Below are 16,486 nucleotides of genomic sequence, written 5' to 3' on the forward strand. Positions count from 1 at the left end.
CATTTAATGTTCTTATTCTGTACACAATCGTAAATCGTCCATGGTCCTGGACAATAGTATTTGAGCGCTTACTCATATGATATTGGTATTCACTTTGGCCAATGTTTATGGCGCATTTTTTATTCTTTTATTTTTAATAAGTGTCGGCCAATTGTCCTGTCTGTGAATTGTCCTGTCTGTCAATTGTCTGTCGGCCAACTGTCTGTCGGCTAATTGTCTTTCGACGAATTGTCCGCACACAGAAAACACACCCTGTGGGTAAAGTAAAATCTAGCCCACTAACACACACACGGTCCCCGGGTGGCTGGGCTGCCATTGCTACCTCACCTGAAGTAATTTGTAAAGACTTCATTAGAAACATAAAATGTATTTAGCAGCCCCATGGCTGTGGCGGGCTCCCAAAATGTCTCTTTGCCTATGAAGCTTTTCTTATCATGGGGTAATTCCACACTCCAGAGTCCTGATTGGTTGCACAGGCCATGTGACCCTTACTCTGCTGTGTTACCCTGAAAGAGCCAATCAGAACAGGCTTTTTAAAATGTTGTGACCCAAACAACAAGCAATTGGCATTGGACTCTTTTTGATTCCTGGTTATCAATAAGCTCAGCTGCCAGTCTCTGCTGCTAGAATTTTAGGCTGCACGTCAATCAAGGTGCAGATACCACTGCACAGCATACTGATAGTTTTTAATGATTGAAGATACCACCCCACTACACCCACCCAGGGATGCTGTAACAATTGAACCCCTTTATTTGCAATCACTCATCTTAAATTACTTTATTCTCCAGTGGCCATGTGCTCTACCTTCAATGAAACAGTGACTGGCTGTCCATCATCAGCAGAGGAGAAAATAGAATTTAGATTTAACTTCGACACACATTCAGCAAAGCTCATTTGACATTATGGATGACTGAAAGTCTTATTCAATAGAAAATTGTCCTTAATTGCATAGGGGTCACTGAAGTGGGACCTTGGAGAGCTGTACAGGTTATGTACACTGACAGATAGAGCCTACAGCTATTACGTTTGATGCATTGTGAAGAATCCCATTGATCTATTACTATGTTTTATACTTCTACTGGCAGAATGAGTTTAAAGGATTGCTATGACATTTTCCCCATTTCTTTGAAGAGTATTTCTTCCCCCTCTGCCTGCCTACTGATGGACTAGTGTCCAAAGCTGCTAGCTGAGAGCATGACATCCAAGAGGTAACTTGCCATAAGTGAAACTTGATGGTATGCATCAGCACCCATTGCTGATTCTTCTCCTGTCTTATGCTCTTTCCAGGGGAGATCTTGGATGATAATCAAGGGTGAGAAACCTGGCTAAATTTTAAAGCTTGGGGCCAAGGTGGGTTTACAATGAAATACACCGTGCTTAGGCACAGAGCACTGAACAATGAAAGGGGAGGTGGGGGGAGTAGGGGGCCATCGGTTTGGTGTCTGTGGGCATCAATCAGAGCCTGATAGGCTTAGCAAGCAATGCAGAGCGACACTCTTGTTGAATCCCCTCAAAGCAGGAGAAAGGACTGGCTCAAATGTTGAGGTGTGCGCAGGTGAAGAATGAGAGCCGATTGGAAAAAGGAGAGAGGCGGGCAGAAAATCTGAAGCATATTTCTCCATTTGGGAGACAGCGCCGGCCCTAGGGTTGCTGGCGCCCCGGGCAAGCTGAACTTCGGCGCCCTTCGGGGGGGGGGCGGGGCTGGGGGGGGGGGCCCGGGGGGGGGGGGGGGGGCCGGGGGGGGGGGGCGTGGGGGGGAGGGGCCGGGGGGGCCTGGGGGGGGGGGGGGGGGGGGGGCGGGGGGGGGCCGGGGGGGCCGAGGCGGAGGCGGGGTGGGCCGAGGCGGAGCGGGGTGGGCGGGCCCGAGGCGGGGGGGGCCGAGGCGGAGGCGGGGGGGCCGAGGCGGAGGCGGGGTGGGCCGAGGCGGAGGCGGGGTGGGCGGGCCCGAGGTGAGGGGGGCGGGCCCGAGGCGAGGGGGGCGGGCCCGAGGCGAGGGGGCCGGGCCGAGGGGGAGGGGGCCGCCCTGGGGGAGGGTGGCCACCGCGCATGCGCATTTGGCACCGGCCCAACTGCGCATGCGCGGGACCCGAGTCTGGCGCCCCCTAGCACATGGCGCCCCGGGCGACAGCCCGAGTTGCCGGTGCCTTGGGCCAGCCCTGTTGGGAGACTACGTTCTCCTGCAGGAGCTGAATTGCACCTGAATCGCAATGCAAATTTATGCATGGCAAGGATTGCGGGCTGCCAGTTCGAGCAGGCGGCCCGATAGCGAGGTCCTGCTGCTGGCCACCGTCCCCCCTAACCCCCCCAACAGCACAATTCAGTACACCACCACCCCTGGTGCGCAATTTAGACCCCCAACTCTGGATTTTCTCAGTGTAGAGGGTGACTCGACACACTCTCCTGTAATTCCCCCCCCCTCCCCCCCCCCCCCCCCCCCCCCAAACACACACACACACACAAATGGGAGCCCCTGAATAAAGAGACCTCCGGGAAAAGAGACCCCTGTCTGAAAGCCCCACAGAAGAGAGACCTCATGTCTGGAAGCTAGAGCGCAGTCCAGGCAGAGGAAGTGAAAAAAGATTACTGCTTTAACATTCACCTGTGCAACACACATGCTGGCTTTGACACAGGAAACGGCACCTATCAATTCACGGAAAGAGAAAACCAGTCAGCTGGGTTTAAACCCACTCAGATCTTTGCTCTGCAAGTCATTCCTTCATTTCTCTTTGATGTTAATATTGATTGAGGTGCCGGACTAAAGCCTTGAGGTGAGGCTGTCGGTCGGGGTCAGCAGCAATCATGGGGGATGGGAACTCCAGAAATGAAGGTAAGTACGGGACCCCACAAAGTGTAATTTCTCCTATGGCTAGAGGTAATTATACCATTAAAGATTTTTCAATCCATCAGTGGAAATAAAGTTAAGCAGATTCTATAAAGAGCAGGCGATCGATCCACCCTGTCAGTTTCCAAGGTAGTAAAGTTGAAAACAAATTTTATACAGTCAGTTGCCATGTTGCCACAAAGATCATGCTGTAGAAGATCTTCCAAGCAGTCAGATGCTGATGCAAATCATTTTACTTCTGCTGCCGTGACCTTTCAGCACTCCGATGGAGTCAACCCTTCTTCAATGTACTGTCGTAGTTCTTTGTTGCAGTAAAGTATGTATGTCTCGAACCACCAGGGTCTAAAATGTTCTCAAAGCATGAAGGAATTTAATATCTACCTGTAAAATTCAGTGCAGTCTACTGCAAGAAATAGAAACAATTTCATCCTGTTGAACACGCATCCTCAGAGGAATGTAATGCCAGGGTGAAGATTCATAAAGGGCTACGAAGCGAAGCCGAGCAGTATCTCCAGTAGCAGCGCACCCCTCCCGATGAACTCAATGCATTCTATGCTCGGCTCAAGCAGGAAACCAACGATCCGCTGTCGAGTCTCCCAGCAGCCCCTAACACATCCATACCCACCATGATAGCTTCCAAAGTCAGATCGACCTTCCTGAAAGTGAACCCTCGGAAGGTGACGGATCCGGACGGGATCCCTGGTCGTGCACTCAGAACGTGCGCGGACCTTAATGGCTAGCATCCGGTGGTGCTGACTTCAGTCTTAATGAAATGCTTCGAGGGGTTGGTCATGAAACGCATCATCTCCATACTCCCAGAACGCCTTGAGCCATGCAGTTCACATACTGCCGCAGTTCACATACCGGTCCACAGTAGATGCCATCTCCCTGGCCATACACTCATCCCTGGAGCATCTTGACAACAAGGACTCCTACATCAGACTCCTATTTATTGACTACAGCTCCGCCTTCAACACCATAAACCCAGCCAAGCTCATATCAAAGCTCCAAAACCTAGGACTTGGCTCCTCACTCTGCAACTGGATCCTCGACTTCCTGACCCACAGACCACAATCAATAAACAACACCTCCTCCATAATAGTCCTCAATACCTGGGCCCCGCAAGGCTGTGTACTTAGCCCCCTACAGTACTCCCTGTACACACACGACTGCGTGGCAAAATTTGGTTCCAACTCCATCTACAAGTTTTTTGATGATACAACCTTATTGGGCCGGATCTTGAATAACGACAGTTCAGAATACAGGAGGGAGATAGAGAACCTAGTGGAGTGGTGCAGCGACAACAATCTATCCCTTAGTGCCAGCAAAACTAAAGAGCTGGTCATTGACTTCAGGAAGCAAAGTACTGTCAGCATCAATGGGGCCGAGGTGGAGATGTTTAGCAGCTTCAAATTCCTTGGGGTACACATCACCAAAAATCTGTCCTGGTCCACCCATGCCGATGCTACCACCAAGAAAGCACAACAGCGTCTATACTTCCTCAGGAAACTAAGGAAATTTGGAATGTCCACATTAACTCTTACCAAAGTTTACAGATGGACCATAGAACGCATCCTATATGGCTGCATCACAGCCTGGTATGGCAACTGCTCGGCCCAAGTCTGCAAGAAACTTCAGAGAGTCATGAACACCACCCAGTCCATAAAACAAACCTGCCTCCCATCCATTGACTGCAAGTACACCTCCCGCTGCCTGGGGAAAGCGGGCAGCATAATCAAAGACCCCTCCCACCCGGCTTACTCACTCTTCCAACTTCTCCCATCGGACAGGAGATACAAAAGTCTGAGAACACGCACGGACAGACTCAAAAACAGCTTCTTCCCCACTGTTACCAGACTCCTAAATGACCCTCTTATGGACTGACCTGATTAACACTACACCCCTGTATGCTTCACCCGAGGCCGGTGTTTATGTAGTTACATTGTGTACCTTGTGGTGCCCTATTATGTATTTTCTTTTTCTTTTATTTTATTTTCATGTACTTAGGGATCTGTTGAGCTGCTCGCAGAAAAATACTTTTCGCTGTACCTTGGTACACGTGACAATAATCCAATCCAATCCAAAATTCTGTTCAGCTCAAGATTGTTACTTTGCTTTTTAGAAAAATTAAGAAGTTTGATCTTTTGTCACCACTCTGTTTGATCATTTACAAAACAGACAAGTACATTCTGGGAGATCCAAGAGAAGGATCAAGGTGCAAGGTTGTGAAGAGTGGAAGAGAAGATGGAATGTAAACTTGTTTTGGGTACCTGTGAGAAATGGGTTTGTCTAGTAGATTTACATTCATTATGTTTGAGTGGAGGGTGAAGGGGGCTTTGGATTCGCTGTCACCCATATTTTTCTGAGTTATTAAGCAGACCAGATAGTCGTGTCAGCCTTTGTTCGGTTGTAGGTGTACACGTTTTGGTTTCATAACCCGGTCCAGGCCTTGAGCACTTTAGTGCAGTACCAAAGGAGTGCTGCACTGTCAAGGTTGCCGTCTTTTGGATGAGGCATTAAACCGAGGCCTTGTCTGACCTCAAAAGTGGACATAAAAGATTCCATTGAAGAAAACGATGGGACTTCTCCCTGCTGCTCTGACCAACGTTAGACCCTTGACTAATACCCAAAACAGATGATCTGGTGATTTATTTCACCGCTGTTTGTGGAAGCCTCCTATGTGCAAGGTTGCTGCTCTGTTTCTTACGTCATAAAAGTGAATACACTTCAAAAGTTTAAAATTAGAAAAAACGTGGTTTGCCTGTTGCAAATCTTTTTTTGCTTTGGAACCAATTGGTTTCCACTCAGATTTTGTGGCTAAGACCTGACCAAGTGTTTTCTTTTGTTTTTACAGGAAGCGTATACAGAGAGTGTACTGGAAATGGAACATGGGCCCCTCGAATCAATTACTCCCACTGTGAGCCCATCTTAGATGAAAAGGTGAGCCTGGTCTGCTCACTATAAAATAGCACTGGTAATTATGTAGCACTGCCTTTAGTCTCAACCTATATGTGTATGTTTATCTGTGAGGGGCTGCATATCTTACCAAGTTGGGATGGTGAGTGACTTGGTGGGGTACCTCCATCTGGTGGGGTTCCCAGGTATCTGCTGCTCTTGTCCTTCTAGATGGTAGTGATTGTGGGTTTGGAAGGTGCTGCCGAAGGAACCTTGGCGAGTTCCTGTAATGCATCTTGTTGAGGTAAACGTGGCTGCCACTGTTCGGCGGTGGTGAAAGGATAGAATGTTTGTGGAAGGGGTGCGTTTTCCTGGATGGTGTTGAGCTTCTTGAGTGTTCTTGGAGCTGCACTCATCCAGGAAAGTGTGGTGTATTTTATTACACTCCTGATTTGTGCCTTGTAGATGGTGGAAAGGCTTTGAGGGGGGTCAGGAGGTGAGCTACTCACCATAGGATTCCAGTTAGTCCAGTTCAGTTTCTGATCAGTGGGGATTCAGCGATGGTGATGCCACTGAATGTAAGGGGCGATGGTTAGATTGTTTCTTGAAGGATTTGTTCATTGCCTGCCACTTGTCAGAACTCTCTCCTGCTTGTAAAAAAAATTGCTCTATTGAGCTGAAGGCAGTGAGTGCCCAGCACATCCTTTTCAATGAACCTGAAATGATGCTAAGTCTTCAGAAAAAGTAAACAATCTTGCCAGAGGAAACAACCTCAAACTTAGATGGAAGAAGTACCAAAGCGAAAGCCTGAACTTCAGAAAGACATTGATTGGAAGTCATCCAAGTGCATCAAAGATTCTTATCCTTTCATTTTTATTAATATTTTCTTTCCCTTTCCACCACACCTTCCCCTCTCATGCCTGTGTATGTAAAGAATGAAAGGGGTAGTAGATAGTCAGTTATGTTTTTTGTCCGTTTAATTATAATACTGTACATAATAAAAGGTTACTTGTGTTTTAAAAGCTGCAAACATGATAACTGTAGCTTACGTGGCTCAACAACGGAACTTTGGGTATTTTAAATAGGTTAATTTCACCTGTGTTGCAACTCTTCTGCGTCAAGTGCGGCTGGAGTTGACCGCCCAGGGCGCCGTATCATAGCTTGGTGGTTCATCCAAGATCTTTGGAAGGGTAGATTGCAGTATATATTAATGAGATATCAGGTTTGTAATTGCATAACTGGACCGCTCTGGAAGCTGCTAAAGCCTTTCTTCAGGTGGAGGACTTGCTTTTGGTTTATTTACAAGAAAAAGACAAGTTAATTGAATTGGAAAGTGAATTAAAAGTAGAGGTGCTGGTTAAAGCTAAGGAGGCAGAGGTATACAATTTATTAGTTGGATTGGATTTTTGAATTGGATTTGTTTCTATTGTCACGTGTACAGAGGTACAGTGAAAAGTATTGTTCTGCAGACAGTCCAGACAGATTGTTCCATATTTGAAGAAAGCATAGGAAATACATAAATACACAATGCAAATATGTAAACACAGGCATCGGGTGAAGCATACATCGAGCACTACTCCTCAGTAGAGAAAATCCGTGGAGAGATCAGTTCAATCCATAAGAGGGTCAGAAGTGGAGAAGAAACTGTTTTTGAGCCTGTTAGTGTTCAGACTGTATCTCCTGCCCGGTGAAAGAAGTTGGAAGAGAGAATAACCCAGTTAGAAGGGATCTTTGATTATGCTGCCTGCTTTCCCAAGGCAGTGGGAGGTGTAGACAGAGTCAATGGATGGGAGGCAGGTTCACGTGATGGACTGGGCTGTGTTCAGACTCTCTGAAGTTTCTTACGGTCTTGGCCAAGCAGTTCCCTTCCAAGCTGTGATGCAGCCAGATAGGATGCTTTTATGGTACATCTGTAAAATTTGGTAAGAGTCAATGTGGACATTTTGAATTTTGGATTCTGTTTATTGTCATGTATACCGAGGTACAGTGAAAAGTATTTTTCTGCGAACAGCTCAGCAGATCAGTAAGTACATGAAAAGAAAAAAAAAGTAAAAGAAAATACAAAATAGGGAGAAAACAAAGGTTAGTAATATTGTTAGTCAGAGGATTACATTTCAAAAGATTAGAACGATTAGAAGATAAGTAAAAAGAGGATCTGTTCGGGAGAGCTCGCAGAGAGTCGCCACATTCCGGCGCCAGCTTGCTTCACCTTCATCTTGCTTCATACCAACTTCTTTTAGTTTCCGAGGGAGTATAGGACCTGTTGTCATAGCATCGATGTAGGTAGACCAGGCCAGATTGTTGGTGATAATAATAATAATCTTTATTGTCACAAGTAGGCTTACATTAACACTGCAATGAAGTTACTGTGAAAAGTCCCTCGTCGCCACATTCCGGCGCCTGTTTGGGTACACGGAGGGAGAATTCAGAATGTCCAAATTACCTAACACTGTGTCTTTCGGGACTTGTGGGAGGAAACCAGGGCACCCAGAGAAAACCCACGCAGACATAGGGAGGACGTGCAGACTCCACACAGGCAGTGCCCCAAGCCAGGAATCGAACCTGGGACCCTGGTGCTGCAAAGCAACGTTCTGACCACTATGCGCACACCTAGGAATTTGAAGCCGTCAACCATCTCTACCTCAGCACCATTGATGCTGACAGGGGCGTATACAATACTTTGCTTCCTGAAGTCAATGACCAGCTCTTTAGTTTTGCTGATGTTGAGGGAGGAATTGTTGTCATTGCATCACGCCACTAGGTTGTCTATCTCCCTCTGGTACTCTGACTCATTATTGTTCGAGAACTGATCCACTACGGTCATGCCACCAGCAAACTTATAGTTGAGTGCTTGGGTCTGTTAGAACCACAGGACAGCCCACGAGCAAATAGTCCAGGTAGTGTGGCATCAGAAGCCATTAATTGGTCACTTAATGACCTTAACTCAGGCGCGGGTAGGTTTCCCATCTGAAGCTTTGCCCACCCCAGTGCAAAGTCACTGTGTGGCCGGGGCAGGTGGGAACCTGGAGGAGTTTCCTCTGCTGCCCACCGAGGGAGAGCTTAAAATTCAAGCCAAGGTTTTGTGGCATAAGAAGCGTAGAAAACTGATGGACTTCATGAATTTCCATTTCCAGACACATCCTCTTTATTTTACTCTTTCGAATTGTGCCAAAAAATATACTATTGTTGCTGCACTGACCCAGCATTGTGCTTAAGGAACTTGTTTATAGAAGTGCCTGAGTACTTTGCAGATAAAGACTGAATGTCAGCCTCCACAGACGTTTTTTTCTTTGTTTCCCTCATTGAGATACAATTGGCTAATCACTAATGGGTTCTGGCAAGTCGGCAGACACAGTAAAAACAGGAGAGATAAAAAGCTTCACATTCAGAAAAAAATTGAAATGTCTTCAGAAAAAAAAATTTGCAATTTCAATAGATCTACAAGACCAAAAAATATTAGACTCAGGAAAGTGAAAACTAGAAAATGATAACCGGAAATAGAAAGTAATAAGAGAAACAAGGCTAGATTTTGAGGCTGATCTGGGATCGGGAATGGAGGTGGATTGGACCCAAAAATAATGACGTTGGCCAGCATGATAGATTCCCAATGCTATTTGGGGCACAAGCTATTTTAGAGGAGTTTGGGACTGGCAAAACAACAAGCCTGCATGAGGTGAGCAGCCGATTAGGCTCATCAAGAGCTTTGTTAACAGCAATTCAAGGAGGCCGACTGGAATTTTTAGATTGGCACCCTGTTTACCAAATGTTTTTTTTAAATTAATTTACAGGATGTGGGCGTCGATGGTTAGGCCAGAATTAATTACCCATTCTAGTTGCCCTTCAGAAGGTGCTGGTGAGCTGCCTTCTTGAACTGCTGCAGTCCTTGTAGGTACACCCACTGTGCTGTTCGGGAAGAAGGTCCAGGATTTTGACCCAGTGACAGTGAAGGAACAGCGATATATTTCCAAGTCAGGCTGGTGAGTGACTTGGAGGGAGACCTCCAGATGGTGGGATTCCCAGGTATCTACTGCTCTTGTCCTTCTAGATGATAGCGGTCGTGGGTTTGGAAGCAGCTGTCTGAGGAACCTTGGTGACTTACTGCAGTGCATCGTGTAGATGGTACACACAGCTGCCACTGTTTGTCAGTAGTGGAGAGTTTACATGTTTGTGGAAGGGGTAGCAATCAAGCAGGCTGCTTTGTCCTGGACGGTGTCGAGTTGAGTGTTGTTGGAGCTGCACTCATCCAGGCAAATGAAGAGTATTCAATCAGATTCCTGGCTTGTGCCTTGTAAATGGTAGACAGGGGTCATGAGGTGAGTTACTCACGGTAGAATTCCTAGTCTTTGACCTGCCCTGATAGCCACAGTATTAATGTGACTAGTCCAGTTCAGTTTCTGATCTACAGTAACCCCCAGGATGTTGATTGTGGGGGATTCAGCAATGGTAATGTCATTGAATGCCAAGGGGCAATGGTTAGATCCTCTCTTGTATGGTGGAGGGGATGCAGTTTAAGTACCATGAGGTGGGCACCCAGCAACAGGCTGAGGACCAGCACACCAACATTGCTTCGCAGCCATCCAATCTGCCTGTGTGTAGGTGCAGACAATGGAATTCCTCCCCCCTCACCCATGCTCTCTTTGGCTGCAGTACCTGTTTTTAAAAATTGAAAATGTTGATGAGATGGCACCTCCATGTTGAAATGGCCTCTCAGTTACATACCATCCAATGCAGGATTCTGCTTCTTGCAAGATGGAAGTTCTGATTGACTCTGCAGATTTGAGAGGATGCATACCAACCACAATTGAACACAGAACCTGTCTCCATGTCAGATAAGGGGGTGAATCCGTGAAAATCCCAAAGAGTGAATATTTCCCACCACCAGGGGCCAGGTTCAGGACACGGAAACAATCCGGACTCCTGTTTCCTGCCCCCAGAAGGAGGATCCAGCCCACAGAGTCAGAAAAGAGAGTGAAGGGGAAGCTGTGAAGGAGATAATGGATTAGGAAGGAAGGTGATTAAAGGAGAGGGAAAGTATAATAAAGCAAACAAAATACCAAGGAAATGCGAGAAAGAAAAATATTTTGATCAAAGCAGTAGCTAGAGGAGGGACGAGGGAAAGGGGGGAAGAGGGAATGGAGTATGAGGAATGAAAGGAGGAAGATTGACATGAGGATAAGTAGTAGGAATGGGGTATATGGAACAAATGGGCAAAGGAGAGAGATGGAAGAAAAGAAAGAAGGATTTACAAAGGGAAATGAACAAGCATGATGGCGAGGAAATAATGCGTGTGAATCGACCACCGAGCTGCGCCTGGCGCGGATCTGGGCACTCCGGTTATATAGCAGAAAAGGCCGAAATTGAAGTTTGTTGTCTAACCGGCCCGCTCCCAATGAAGAGTTCCGGATCACGCCCCAATATGGCGAGCATATTATTAACCCTAATATGCATTAATTGCAATCTCATTAGCACGATTAATAATCTTTATTAGTGTCACAATTAGGCTTAAATTAACACTGCAATGAAGTTACTGTGAAAATCCCCTAGTCTCCACACTCCGTCTGGCGTCTGTTCGGGTACACTGAGGGAGAATTCAGAATGTCCAATTCACCTAACAGCACGTCTTTCGGGACTTGTGGGAGGAAACCGGAGCACTCGGAGGAAACCCACACCGACACGGGGAGAACGTGCAGACTTCGCACAAACAGTGACCCAAGCCGGGAATTGAACCCGGGTCCCTGGCACTGTGAAGCAAGAGTGCTAACCACTGTGCTACCGTGCTCCAGCTTTAACGCAGTTGCCGCCCTCGCAGTGTTGGCCTTGATGTCAAGAATTGTCGGCATCATCTATTGTGCTCGTAGCCTTTGGGACTCTTACAATCGGCTATGCACTTGCTGGAATGTCACTGACATCCCCTCCTGAATCTCACGGACGTGTCCTAGCATCCGCATCAGCTCTGGGGTAACCTTGCCCAGAGGCTCATCATCTGACCGGGATTCAGCAGAGTCTAGGGATCCAGCAGACCTCTGACTGCTGACTCCCCTGGATGTTCCTGCCTACACCTGATGTGCACCAGCAACTGTGTGGTGCTCACCAGATTGTGCCCCAGTAGCCTGTCAACTAATGTCGCCCATCGAGGTGTGTGTCTGTGCTGGTTGAAGTGGGGCTGATGTCTCACCGATGTCTCCTCTGAGCTCTTCACCAAAGTTTTCTCTTGGATGGCGGGGGAGCAGGGGAACGATTGGGGATGGCCCGGCCCCATCAGATGGAACTCCTGCGAAAGAATGGACAAGTGGTCAGTGAGAGGGAAGGATCATTTTGTTTGACATGAACAACTCGAGACAGGTCATCTGGGTGAATGGGAATGGATCCTCACCTCTGCGTTGCAGCCCATCCTCTCTGTTGGTGACTACTCTCTCCTCGATCAACCCCGCAATTTCCATGGCCCGTTCCTCATAAGGGGCGAGGACTTGGATCTCTGATGCTCCGCCTCCCAAGAAATAAGAAACCCGTGGGGCTCATTTCCAGCACTAAGTGCCGTTAAATATGGGTGGCAATCTCGCCAATGCGGTTGTTGAGAAACACCCCAGATTTACGCCCAAAACGGAACTTAAAAATGTTTCCATGAAATTGCACCCAATGAGATCGACAATGCCATGGGAACACCAGAAAATGTATAGGAAAAGCATCAAGGAAATATTCTGAAACATACGGGATGAACAATCTGTTAGACAAAGGCGAGTGGCAGTGATGTGATTTAAGAAGTTATGCCATTTTAAGCTTTAAATCAGGAAACACTTCAGAGAGTTGTCCTAATAGTTTTCCAATAATACCTCATTACACTCCAAGCCTATGCACAGATCAGACAGGGTAGCATCACCTAAAAGTATAATTAGTGTTCACCCATTGCTACACATTTTATTACCTGCTTGAGTGAATTTTTCATTGTAATGAATCAAACTGAAAAGAGAAGATTGCATTTTTATCATATCTGGTGAGCTGAGCCTGAATAGTGCATTTGAGCACATGTTGGTATCCCCACTGCTGCAGCTAAGCACTGGTACTGTGCTTTAAATCCTAAATTACAACAGTGGCTACACTTCAAATACTTTATTGACTGCCAAGTGCTTTGAGACAGCCTTGGATTTCAATTGGTGCTACCCAAATTCAAATTCTTTCTTTTGTGAAGTATGAAACTGAAACCATAGTCAAACAATGCACCAAGATTAGGTTCAGGAGTAGAGAAGCCATTTTCTGCAGTTAGAAATTTATCGAGGTGATCAAGGCCGCATTTGACTGAGTTTGGCATCAAGGAGCCCGAGCAAAATTTGGTGAATTCCTGCAGTGCACCTTGTAGATGGTACACACGGCTGTCAGCACCTTAGACAGCACCTTCCCAACCCACAAATGCTACCACCTGGAAGGACAAGGGCCACAGATGCATTGGGGGGACACCAAGACCAGGAAATGTCCCCCAACCCACTACCAAGTTACACATCATCCTGCCTTGGAAATATATCGCCGTTACCTCAATGTTGCTGGATCAAAAACCTATAATTCCTTCCCCAACAGCACTCCAGTTGTTCCTCCACCACAATGACTGCTGCGGTTCAAGAAGGCAGCTCACCACCACCTTCTCATGGGAATTTACGGATGGGCAATAAATGCTGGTCTAGACAGCAACACCCACATCCCATGAATGAATTTTAAAAAAATGTATCTCTGAGTTGCCATCCAATCAGCAGGAGTGGCTCGATGTTGGATCCCTATGACTCCCTCTATGTCTAATATTTCAACTCCAGTCAGGCTGAAGGAGTTTGGAGTTGAAAAAACAACTAAGCAATAGATTGGATTTCAGATGGACAAACATTGCACCTCGTTTCAGTGATGGCTCTCCAGATGTACTCCTCTGGGGTTTTAAGAAATTGAAGAGAAAGATACTGGGCGGGATTCTCTCAGCCCAGGCCAGGCTGGGGAATCGCAGGGACGGGTGGAAATCGCGCGACGCCTGTCCGCCGATTCTCAGGAGAGCCACCACGCAAAATATCTGAGTCGTTCTGGCGCCGTCCACACCTGCTCTTACCTGGCGGGACCTCGGCGTGTATGCATCTGGGGAAGGCCTGGTGGGGGGAAGGAGGAGGGTCCGACCCCGGGAGGGGTGCCTCCGCTGTGGCCTGGCCCGCGGTCGGGGCCTACCAATCAGCAGGCTGGCTTCTTTGCAGGTGGACCTCTTTTGTTCCGCGGCGGCCCTGACGTAACATGGCGTAGGGTTACAGGGGCCAGCGCAGAACAAAAGAAGGGAAGGGAGCCACTGTGCATGCGCGCATTGGCGCCGGTCCCACTGTGCATGCGCAGACCTGCAGCACCCATCTGACGGTGGGATCGGCAGCTGGAGCAGCGTGGGTCGCTCCAGTGCCATGCTGGCCCCCTATAGGGGTCAGAATCGCTGCTCCTGAGGCCATGTTGACACCGTCGAGAAATGCGATGGCGTTTACGACGACGTTAACACTTAGCCTCAGGTTTAGAGAATCCCGCCCACTATTCTCTGCCAACAAAAGAAATAAACCTACAGCAGATGGTGTGTTTGGAGGTAATGGAGGAGGTCAGCACAATCCTGTTGTTCTGTTCCTGGAATTGTTACAGAAAATGTTTCAACGATCGAACAGATAAGGGAAGGCGAGTGTAGAGGCACATTCAATGCATCCCTCTGTGTGCATCACCCAACACACTTCACTCTGCTTGGTTGAGCTGACTCCAGCAACACTCTTGACATCCACAGGAGCAGCCATCCTTCGCATTCTATGCACTTCCTCAATTCGCTGTCTACCCATTTACCCTCATGATTATCAATGTCAAGTCCCTCTGTCATGGTTACCCTTGTCAAATACCCTTCATTCATTGAATGAACACAAGTCATTACACCCACTCCTTTCCCAAGTGGCTCAGTTGGTAACACTCATGTTTCTTGGCTGAAAGGCCCTGGCTTCAAGACCCTCTCCAAGACTTATCAGTCATAGAAGGATCATTCACGCAGATCACATCTTGGAGTGATTGCATTGGTAAAGTTGCTGTCTTGGAAACAGAAGGCTCCAGGATCAAACCCACTCCAGGACTTACTGGCCATGGAAGAAGGATTTACGTGGAGCAAGTATTTTCACATTTTATTTCCCATTATCTCTCACAGATGGAAGGACGGCAATCTCCCTCTTTACATGAGAATAGGGCATAGAACACGCCAGGGAGGGAGAGAATTGGAAGGTGCCTTTGAAACACCTCACAACTGACAATCCCTGAATGTTAGAAATCTGGAGTTAGTCATCTTGATTTGATTTGAACAGGGAGTGAAATATAATCAGCTTCATAGTGTTAATGTGCAACATATTCACCTTGTCGGGACTAATTTGTGTGTCTTTTATCTCAGTGGCAGAAAGTTTGTGATAACGATTTATCACAGAACTCATATAGGCAGTGTGCCAGCTCAGATACTAACACTTTCAATAGTAAGACAAAAAGTTGGGTCTTCACTTGGAGACTCACAGTTTTCCTTTGGGCCGGAGAAGCCGATAGAGACGAGGACAGCAGTGGAGAATCTGCATCAGCTGGAACAGATGAAATATTTCCGGATTCATAGAATCCCTAGAGTGCAGAATGAGGCTATTCGGCCTATTGAGTCTGCACCAACCCTGCAAAAGACCTAGATCCACTCCCCCACCTAATCTGCAATCTCTGGACGCTAAGGGGCAATTTTAACACAGCCAGTCTGCCTAACCTACACATCTTTGGATTGTGGGAGTAAACCAGATCAACCGGAGGAAACCCACACAGGGAGAAAGTGCAAAATACACAGTCACCCAAGGCCAAAATTGAACCCGGTTCCCTGGTGCTGTGAGGCAGCAGTGCTAACCACTGTGCCACTGTGTTCCCCCTGTTGGATTAGAAGAGGTGAATCATTGAGCAATAAATGTGAAACACTGACATGCTCACAAAGTGGAATAACTAATTATTGCAGAGAAATTAAAGGAGTTCAACTCCTTCATGAGGTGATTTTACAGGCCATTGAGAAGATGTCCTCTTCTGTGCACAGAAGGGGCAGCTCCATAGGCCATCATGTGATCCAATCAAGTGAGACCTTGCACAACTCCAACACCAATGTGCAATCTCTGTGGGTGGAATCTTGTTGAGACATCAGGGGTCCTGCCGGTCAGCAAGAGAGCTGGGGGGATACCTGCTCTGCCACTTTTCGGGAAGGCCCACCGAACCACATGCCAATCAGGCAGTGGCAAGGTCAGCGGTGGGCTTTCACCCGGGGCCAGGTCCCTGAGGGACAGAAGTTCTGCATCGCGAGAGATACCAGCCAATTAGTGGCCATATACCCAGTGCTCGTTCATTCTGATTGGCATGTTGGTGGCAAAGTTGACACAACAGCTGGCACTGGTAAACAACGCATTAGACATCTGCCTGGTATATTTGGGCTGGTTTAGCACAGGGCTAAATGGCTGGCTTTGAAAGCAGACCAAAGTAGGCCAGCAGCACTGTTCAATTCCCGTACCAGCCTCCCCGAACAGGCGCCGGAATGTGGCGACTCAGGGCTTTTCACAGTAACTTCATTTGAAGCCTACTTTGACAATAAACGATTTTCATTTCATTTCATTGATATTTGTGGGCAGATTTCTAAAAGGCATCCAGAGGGACAATGCAAAGAGCACTACAGATTTGGACAGCCACTGATAACATACGGCCATCACATCGAGT

At 47.4% G+C, this 16,486-nt stretch overlaps 1 protein-coding gene across 3 annotated transcripts in view; it reads left to right on the forward strand.

Moving 5' to 3' along the window:
• The window catches only part of LOC119972322 (corticotropin-releasing factor receptor 2), a 342,731-nt gene that overhangs the window by 216,620 nt on the left and 109,625 nt on the right, over positions 1 to 16,486 (forward strand). For 2 of the 3 annotated variants that reach the window (XM_038808841.1, XM_038808842.1), the window contains one exon: positions 5,697 to 5,782. In XM_038808841.1, coding sequence (XP_038664769.1) covers positions 5,697 to 5,782 — 86 coding nt within the window. Of the gene's footprint in view, positions 1 to 5,696; positions 5,817 to 16,486 lie in introns of those variants that run through there. The other variant, XM_038808844.1, reaches the window with a different exon arrangement.

This window comes from Scyliorhinus canicula, chromosome 10, assembly GCF_902713615.1.
Source record: "Scyliorhinus canicula chromosome 10, sScyCan1.1, whole genome shotgun sequence".
NCBI lineage: Eukaryota > Metazoa > Chordata > Chondrichthyes > Carcharhiniformes > Scyliorhinidae > Scyliorhinus > Scyliorhinus canicula.